At 37.7% G+C, this 10,023-nt stretch overlaps 1 protein-coding gene across 10 annotated transcripts in view; it reads left to right on the top strand.

Annotated features, from left to right (window-relative positions):
* Positions 1–6: 6 nt before the first annotated feature.
* The window catches only part of Rnls (renalase, FAD dependent amine oxidase), a 312,949-nt gene continuing 302,932 nt past the window's right edge, over positions 7–10,023 (top strand). For 8 of the 10 annotated variants that reach the window (XR_776544.2, XR_002024746.2, XM_010604996.3 and 5 more), the window contains exons 1-3: positions 287–446; positions 777–882; positions 1,505–1,647. Coding sequence is in view for 8 of the 10 variants with exons in the window: in XM_010604996.3 (XP_010603298.1) it covers positions 302–446; positions 777–882; positions 1,505–1,647 (394 nt within the window). In the remaining 2 variants the exon portion in view is untranslated. Of the gene's footprint in view, positions 252–286; positions 497–776; positions 883–1,504; positions 1,648–10,023 lie in introns of those variants that run through there. The other 2 variants (XM_010604993.3, XM_010604997.3) reach the window with 2 other exon arrangements.

The raw sequence follows: 10,023 nt of genomic DNA, 5'->3' as shown, positions 1-10,023 counted from the left end.
CCGCACAGGGCACGGCCACTGACCCCTGCGCGAGCGTTCAGAGCTAAGCAGGCTCAGTCGCGTGCTCCAAGCCCCCATCCCAGGCCGGCGGCTTCACCGCGGGCCCAGGCGCATCCCGTGGCACCCGCTCGCCATGAAGTGGGTACTGATCGTGGGCGCTGGGCTGACAGGAAGCCTGTGCGCCGCGCTCTTGAGAAAGGAGGCGTCCAGTCCCCTCTACCTCGCCGTGTGGGAAGAGGCTGGCGACTCAGGTGGGTTGTTTAACAGCCAAAACCTAAGTGGCGCGCGAGGCCGACTCTAGATGGCCGTAGCCCACGCCACAGCAAGTCCGGGGAGCGGCCCGGCTGCTGCCCCCGAAAGGCCCGGAGGCGCCCGTGGTCACGTGATCGGAGACTTCCTCTCCGGACCTGGCGGGAGACCCGGAAGCGGGCGGCGGGGACTGGGCGGTGAGGACGGGCGGGGCTCTGCTCTGCGGCGAGAATGCACATCATGGCGAGTGCGAATTGACCCGGGTCCCTTATAAATGAATTTTAACAGAGCTAGGCACTTGTGGTTTACTTCTGAGTGTGTATGTCCTTCCCCCTCACTCATTGCCTTGCTTCTTACCTCTCTTGTAATCTCACAGTGATCAAGTCGTCTCTGTTAACTACTTCTTAACAATGTTAGATGACAAAGGCTTCAATTTAAGACCTCTTAATGTAATTGAAAAAAATTTGTAGTAAGGTAGGCCGTGAATTATTCTAATACGCTGACAATTACCTATGAATTAATTTAAGGGGGAAGAATGACCACAGCCATCAGTCCTCATAATCCACTCTGCACAGCTGATTTGGGCGCTCAGTATGTCACCTGCACTCCTCAGTATGACAAAAAACACCAAACGTAAGTTAGTTCCAGGGACAGAATCAATCTTGGAAATTGTACACTGTAAAAGGACACATCTTTTTTTAACACAGTTTAAAACTTTGTGTCGTTTACTGAAATTATATTAACATTGTCGATAGTATTAGCAGAAAAAGGTTAACCTGAGTGAAGAAGGAAACCGTAATTACTACCTCAAAGAATTGTTGGGAAGATTACATGAGAAGGAGTATGAAACAAATAGAAGGCTCGAGAAATTTAGTTACTGTTAGTGTTGAGCAGGAGGACAAAAACTGCGACGGATGTCAGTCTTAAACAAGTTTAAAGGTGGTGTGCTAAGTAATATTTCTGTTTATTTTCTTTCACTTTAATTTTGAGTTATATGGAAAAATAGGGCTTTGGCTAATGTTAGCAGATCTATGGATTCTCTTAACATTTCTGTTGTTTACCTGAGTTAAGTTTTGTTTAGCACAAAGTGTGCATTAACCATATAAAGGTTTCTGGTTATGATTTGAAATTATAAAGAGTTCTTAGAGAATAGAATTATAGAACTAATAGTATACACTTATATAAACATTTATTACTCTATACATGTATATTATGCATTCATATTATTGTACTTACGTGTATTACTTTATTTCAGTTTTTATGATGAGCTGTTAGCACATGGCGTTTTGAAGCCTCTGGTCTCTCCTATTGAAGGAACGATGATGAAAGAAGGAGATTGTAACTTTGTGGCACCTCAAGGAGTTTCTTCGGTTGTTAAGCACTACTTGAACCAATCAGGTGAAAACTGAATTCTTTTAAAATAGTGTTTTAAAATAAAAGTTATACATGGAATTAAATGTACCATACAGAGCATTTCATACCATATAGAACATTTCAAAAAGTACATATTATCTTGCTTTCCACCCAAAAGCTAGTCTTTCCTCCTCCAGAGTAATCATTAATACGTTTCTAGAGTATGCTTCCAGGAAGATGTTTATAAGTCTATCTGTTGAGCTACATGGCTGCCTCTATTTACTACTAATATATATTTATATTTATTTCTTTAAAATATATAAGAAGGGATTATTTTACATAAAGTATACCTTGTTTCATATCTTGGGTCTGTTTTTTTGTATCAAGAGTCCATGTGCTTTTGTAACAAATGGCTGTCGAGTAATATATGGTATATGTGTACAATTGTTTATTTAATTATTTTTAAATATTTATTGTGATAAATATTTAAGCTATTGAAGGGTGGGACATTGTTTTGTTTTGGTTTTTATTCATACAAACATTGAACTATGTCAATCTTGGCATTCTTTTGTGAGTACATCTGTAGGATCAAATCAAATCAGAATATCTTTGTCACACAGTATGTACATTTTTAAAATTTAAGTAGGTTGTGCTACATATATCTCTTAAAGAAAACCTCTTCACAAGTGAATGAGAATGTCTCTTAACCTTATCTAGCTGTTAGGAAAATTCATAGTTTTTTCCAGTGTCATAGGTTAAAAATGATATTTCTTTGTATTTTCTTAGTTATGAGTTTATGAGTCTTTTGATAACCAGCTCTTTGTATTTTTTCTATAAATGTCTTATTCATAATCTTTATTCATTTTCATTTATTCCCTATATATTTTATGAGTATTTTTAAATGGGCTTTTTCAAACAAGCCCATTTAGTTTGGATGATTTGTTTTTAAAAACAGAATAAGGGTTCTTGACAAATCATAATTCAATTAGTTACCTAACTCAAGACCACTGAGAAAGGTGTGGTCTGAGAGTTTGTTTTGTTTCATAAGTTGTTTCTAGAATAATTTCTATTGTGGTCTTCCTCATCGAATATTACCTGTTGAGAAACCCAAGAATCCCTGTTAGTAGGCATGAGGGAGGTCAAAAAGATTGCATACACAGTATCAGAATAAATACAAGGCTGGTTTTGGTCATTTATTCATTCAAGAGTCAGCCTATGATGTTTTATTAGAATTCTTCAGAGAAATAGAACCAGTAGGATATATTGTTAGTTTTCCATCTGCACTGACTATGTATACGTGGATGCAGCCAATTACAGATCAAAAATACTGAAAAAAAAGACAGTTCCAGAAGCAAAACTTGAATTTTCTATACACCAAATACCGTGCTTTATCCATGAGAGTGAGAGTGAGAATGAAGTTATATGTAGGCACACTGTATTGTACCCTTTCACAAATCCTGAGTCTCTCTAGCAGTCATTATTTAAGCACTGTTTGCCTCTTCTTTCATTTGTGTGGTATGCAGTTAGGTCTGTGGTGGTTGTATGTGTATTGAATATGTATAGACTTTTTTCTTGTGATTTTTCCCTCAACAGCACAGCTAAACATTTTATACAGCTTTACTTTGTATTAGATATTATAAATAATATAGAGATGATTTAAAGTATACAAGATATGTATAGATTGTATGCAAATACTATGTCACTTTATATAAGGGACTTGATCATCCATGGGTTTTAGTATAGGGAATATTCTGGAACCAATCCTTATATATGTCCAGGAAAGATTAATCGATTTATCGTAAAGAATTGGTTCACATTACAGATGATGGAGACTGGAAAGTCCCGATATCCGAAGGGTGAGTCATCAGGTTTAACACTGGAGATCAGGAAAGCTGATGCTGTAGTTCTGTCCTGAAGGCTGGGAGGCTCAAGACTCAAGAAGAGCCAATGTTTTCGTTATAGTTTGAAGGCAGGAAAAAACTCTATGACCCAGTTCAAAGCTATTAAGCTGAAAATCCACCCCCCTGTTGTTAGGCTGGTCTTGAACACATTCAGGCTTGTCTTGAACCCATGGTGATCCTCCTGCCTCAGCCTTCTGAGTGCTGGCATTTACTAGCATGCATTACCATACCCAGAAGAATTCTCCTTTCTTGTCTTATTTGGCCTTTCTACAGAATGGATGAGGCCCACCCACATTAGGGTGGGCAATCTGTTTTATTAAGATTTAAATATAATATCATCTCTAAAAAGTACTGTCACAAAAATACCCAGAATAGAGTTTTTAACCAAATATCTGGACAGTCTGTAGCTCAGTCACATCAACACATAAAATACAGATAATGACAGTGAACATTTTCTGGAATGTTGCTATCACCTTTATATAGCACTAGCATATCGATTTTAAAAATCTTATTTCTATTGTGACGTTTACTTGACTCAAATTAGATATGTTATTTACTGAAGTCCTCGAGTTTTAACTATGTCACATAAGCATGAGTGAATGCATGTATACATTCATACATATATCTTTGCATTCAGTGAACATTTATTGAATGCTTACTATATGTCAGACATATTTTAAGTACCAGTGATACAAGAACCATAGTCCTGCCTTCTGGGGCCGATTTTCTGGTAAAAAATATTCCTTGAATAATTTATACCTACTTCCTTATTTTCTTAGTTATATACGGGAATAAGATGTGTTTTGTCTTACTATTTTGCTTTGGAAGTTCTTGGAAGAAGAATCATATTTAATTTTTAATAGCTCAAAGAAAAACTTGTATAGGATAGGTCAAGTGAGATGGACTTTTAATATGTATAGTTTATATGTACAATGAGTACATACAGTAATACCTTGGTTCACAAACACTTCTATTTAAGAACAATTCAGTTCGCAAACAAAAGCATTCAGCAGAATTTTGCTTCTGTTAGCTAACTCCAAATTGAGTAATGAACTTGACTGTGGCTATGTTCCCACTCTGACACATGTTGGCTTCCTCTGGTTGAGATCATGGACAGACCTGTGCACACTTTCTGTGAAGCTTTTTGTGTGCTTTTAGCACATACAGTCCTGTATAGAATTATTCAATCCATCATTGCTCCAAAAAAGTGCAGAGCAAGCATGGTGGTAAAAAGAAAGCACAGAGCTATAATAAAGGTGACAAGAACATGCAGATCCATAATGTAAAGTAACCAGGAATGTGCAGATCAATACTGAAGATAACAAGTGCAGAGCAAGAATGATAAGAAGGTATGCTGGCTACATGACTTGCTCCCCCATTTGATCCTTATTTAATCAGTATTACCTGGGTGACTGTACAGTCTTGGTTGGTCATGGTTTTGCCCCACCTCATGCCCCCCTTGCAATTTTCCATTGGGTCTTGTAGTTTTGTCCCACTTTATACCTGTCTCACCACATGGCTTTGCTGTACAAAACATCTTTGAGAAGTGGGGTGGGTGGGCAACCCGCTTTCTGGTCCCCCTTCTGTCTCTTTTAGATGGAAAGAAGCTTTCTTTCCCTCAATAAATTTTTCCTATTCTTAAAAAAAAAAAAAAGAATGATAAGAAGGTTTTGAAGAAAAAAACCATTGAGATGAAGAAGGAAATTGTAGAAAACCATGAGCATGGTGTTTGTGTATTCCTGGCCTTTGAGTACAAGATGGTGAAGTTGACAGTCTCAACTATTTTGAAGAATAAAGATGCCTTCAAAGGAGCTGATGTGGCAAAAGGAGTAACAATGTTAACCAAGCAGAGGACACAAGTGCTGAAAGATTTGGAAAAACTTTTATTAGTGTGGTTGAATGAGAAACAGCTGGCAGGTGGTAGCATTATTGAAACTATGATCTGTGAAAATTCCAGGAAATTGCATAATGATTTATTGCAAGAATATATCTTTACAAGTGCAACAAGTGATGAATTTAAAGCCAGAAGGGATGGTTTCTCAAGAGAAGTAGCATCCACAATGTGATAAGACGTAGTGAGGCTGCCAGTTCTGACAAGGACACTGCAGAAGCCTATAAGAAAGAATTCATGAAATTCATGAAGGCAGAAGGATACATCACTCGACATGTGTTCAACTGCCATGAAACAGGGCTCTTTTGGAAGAAGTTGCTAAACAGAACCTGTATCACACAGAAGGCACTGCTGGGCATAATCCCATGAAGGACTGATTGGCCCCTTTCCTGTGTGTAAATTCAAGCGCCAATCCAAAAATTAAGCCACTATTGGTGTACATGCCCAAGCCCTTTGTGCATTCAAGGAACAGAACGTGGACAAGGTAAGACGGCCTGTCTTGTGGTAGGCCAAGGTGAAAGCTTGGGTCACAAGGCAACTGTTCATAGAATGGCTCCATGAGGTGTTCACACCCACTATTAAGAAATATCTTTCTGATAACTACCTGCCTGAAAGGTGCCGTCTTCTCCAGTGTTGGTGGATGATATGGATGCTGAATATGACTTCATAAAGGTCAAGTCACCTCCACCAACACAGTACCTCTTCTGCAGCCCATGGACCAGCAAGTGATCTGCAACTTCAAGAAGCTGTACACAAAGGCACTCTTCATCAGATGTTTTGATGTCACTGAAAAGATGTCCTTGACTCTTATGAGAGTTTGGAAAAAACATTTCAGTGTCCTCTCCTGCATTGACCTCACTGACAAAGTCTGGGAAGATGTCACATACTGGATCTTGAACTCAGCCTCAGAAATTGTGGCCGGAATGTGTCACTGAACATAACTTTGAAGGGTCTGGTGCACAGGTAGTGGAGGAGATCTGTCCATGGGCAAGAGTATGGGTCTGGACATCGATGGTGCAGACATAAAGGAGCTTGTTGAGGACTGCATGGAGGAGCTGATGACAGAGCTTACTGAACTCTAGCAGAGCAGCAGAAAGCACTTGTTAAAGAGCTTTACACCAAGGAAGAGGAAGGTGGGGAAAAGGTTAAAAGTGTTGTGATAAAATCCATTATGATGAAATGGAATGACTGCCAAAATTTCTTTGAGAAGCACCACCCTAACATAACTGTAATGAACAGAGTGTTGAATCTGATGAATGATAACGTGGTCTCTTGTTTTCAGAGGTTCAGCCAGTGCAGGCAATTAACACATGACATTAGACAGATTTTCTATCAAAATGGAGCCCGCAGCTAAAAGACAAAGAGGAGAACAAACCCCTGAAGGGAATCTTCTCGATGTGCTAGATATCCTTATGGATGGGGACTCTCCCTGCTAACAGTAGTCTTCTCCCCACCTACCTTCCTGTCCTCCATGCCAGAAATTGCCTCACACAAGGTAATGTTTTCTTCATACTGTATTTTGTCTCATATTTTTGTGGTTAAAAAATTACATATGTGGTTTTTCTATAAAATGGAATATTACTCAGCCATAAAGAATGAGAAATTAGATTCATTCATAGGAAAATGGGTGCATATTGAGGATATACTCCTAAGTGAAATAAATAAGTCACACGTGTAAATACCGAATAGTTTCTCTGGTGTGAATAACTGTAATGGTACCGAAGATCCTAATGAGATAAATGACATTGTGAAGTGGGAAGAAAAGAACTAAAGATGTAGGGAAGGTGGGATAGGTAGGGGAAGGGTAATAAGGGAAAAGAAAAAATGTGAGAAAATGAAAAGATGGAAATAAAGTGTTTGTAAATGGAGGGGCAGGAGGGGGTGAAGGGAGGGCAGGGACAAGGGGAAAAAATGAGAACCAAGACCTGTCATGTAGAGGTACAAGATCCCAATAATGAATGTAACTGTACTGTATACCTAAAATGTGCCAATAAACTCAATTTAAAAAAATACATATGTTTCAGGATGGATTAACCTTATTTATACTGAACCTTATGGGGAAATTTGATTAGCTTTATGACCAGAATTATGGAATGATTTAAATTCAAGAACTGAGGCACTACTGTAGTTTATATATACATTAGAAGCCTATTCATTCTAATTTAATCGGTTTATAATAAAAACCTACTTATGTGTTCTCTATGGGACATTGAGTTCTGTAGATTGTTTTATCATTATTGAATTATATACTGCTGGTAGAATATTTGGAAAACAAAAATAGCATGGAAAATGTTATGATAATAAGATGATAAGATATGTCCATCTTGTGACATATTTTCTGTCTGCTTTTGTAAAAGTAAATTTTTATATAACTGAATTCAATGTATATATAATTTGAATATATATGAACTTTTCCTTTGAGTATTTCGGCATATCTGTAATGTTTCCAGATGCTTTTCATCCTTTACCCAAATCTATGATAAGATTTTTTTGATTCTCTCTATAGTGCTATTAATTTTATAATTATATATCCCTTTTTAAATATCCATTAAGCCCTGTTAGAAGTTTATGTCCTTTAAATAGCCCAGCCAACAGGATTCAAATAAATGTTCTGCTCTCTTTTCCTCAATCACATAGTCATCTCTTCATGTTAGTTTAAAAAGTAGTCTATTTGAATGAAGCTGCTTTTTATATACTTCCAGTTGACAAGAAACAAAATTGCAGTATCATTCCAAAAATAGTGTACAGTTTACCATCTCACAATATGCTGGACTGACCAGTGGTCCTTCAGATTGGGAACAAACTTTGAGAGGCATTATCTGTGTGGAATATGGCTAATCAGGTATGCTTTAGAATTGAGATTTAACCTTCTACAATAGAATGAGACCAGTGTTCTAGAACAAGTAATTCTAGGAAAGGCAGTAGGAAATAGATGCCCGCCTCTTGAATTTATGTTCTGTATTTATTGTCTGATGTGTTCACATTACCTTCATTATAGAGAAAGTTGCCATTTCTTGGTGTCCATTTCACTGCCTGCTTGCTTTCCCTATTAATACAATATTCTTGATTGGAACGTGATTTCATGGTTTTTTCTTTCCTTAGTTAATACTTATTGCTGAGGTAGGAGAATTTAAGGTAATAAGAGACCCTAGCTATCACTCATTAAAAGCTATTTCTGTGACATTATGTTAGGTACTTTACTATGTTATTTCTAATTCTCACAATGTTTTAAAGTAGTTATCATTATTCTCTTTTACTAATGAGAAAAATGAGACTCAAGGCTATCAAGTTACAGAATTAGACCTGCCTTGAAGCTCATATAGCTTTTTTTCCAGTAACTTTTCCATGGAGGGCAATGAGAAGTGCTCATACCATTAGATTGAACAGTTGTTTCATAGGCCTTCTGTTTCCTTTCTTTTCCTGGAATTGAACCCAGGGCTTTCACATTTAATGACATCCTTAGCTCTGTTTTGTTGTTGTTGTTGTTGTTGTTGTTGTGGTTTTCACTTTTAAAAAGGATCTCCCTGAGTTACTACATTGCCCAGATGGGGTTTGAATTTTTGTTCTTCCTGTCTTAGTCTCCCAGGGTGCTGGGATTATAGGTGTGTACCACAACACTCATCTCTTCTTCTTTCTTTTAAAATTTTTTTCTATAATATGAAAGGTTAATTTCATCCTATCATTGTGGCAGACATGTGGCTCAGGAAAACAACTCCGTAGTGCTCTTTTCCTCTACTTTCCCTCTTTTATTGGTTAGTCCTTGACCCTGAAGAAGGACCAGTTAAAAGGAGAAGCCATCTTATTTCTTCATGAAATCTAGTGATTGGTCACCTCGTGGTTCCTGCCTAAGACATTTGGAGAGGGATGAGCCAAGTCCTTTTGCTTTTGAATAATGCCTCGTGTTCTCATATAATTAATAAGATGAGGAATTTAGCCTCCAAGAACACAGGGTGAGAAATTTTTATTTGGGTTGGCTTACCCGTAGGGAGGACTATTGTTGCATTTACTTTTTTCTCATTGGTCAATCTTATAAGAGATATTGACTAGGAATCTGGAAAGTCAATATATACACTATTAGTTGTTAAAGTTGAGAAGATCAGTTTATTAGTATAAGTGGTTTCATTTGCAGATGCTATTAACTAGCATGACTTTTGTCATTATGGTTTTTTTGTTTGTTTTGTTTTGTTTTTTGGTACCAGGGATTGAACTCGGGACCTTGCACTTGCAAGACAGGCAGAGGAACCATTGAGCTAAATCCCTGGTGTGACTTTTGTTAAGTAATATTTACTCTTACCATTCTCTCCCTTTTTGTTTGTGTTTATTTTCTTCTTAAAGTTGATGTAAGGAAAGTGAATTTGAGTGGTTCTTTGTCAGAATTTCTCCCGGGCAGATGATCGTGGCACACTTCTGAGAGAAGCTAGAGGGTTACACACAAGCAGTGGTTAAGCAGTTGTTAAGCAGTTGTTTTGTTTACCTGAAGCAGTGCATTTAATTAGACATTGTTCATATCTCTTCAGGTGCCATCTTAGCAGTTCCCACAACTGCACACCAAACCCTATTTGTAGGCGATTATGGGAGAAAAATTATTTTGGATTTTCTTCTTAAAATGGAGGAAGGTTGAGAATTAAA

This window comes from Fukomys damarensis, unplaced genomic scaffold, assembly GCF_012274545.1.
Source record: "Fukomys damarensis isolate Sample0158 unplaced genomic scaffold, DMR_v1.0_HiC HiC_scaffold_20, whole genome shotgun sequence".
Classification (NCBI taxonomy): domain Eukaryota; kingdom Metazoa; phylum Chordata; class Mammalia; order Rodentia; family Bathyergidae; genus Fukomys; species Fukomys damarensis.
This window is presented reverse-complemented; position numbering and strand designations above follow the sequence as displayed.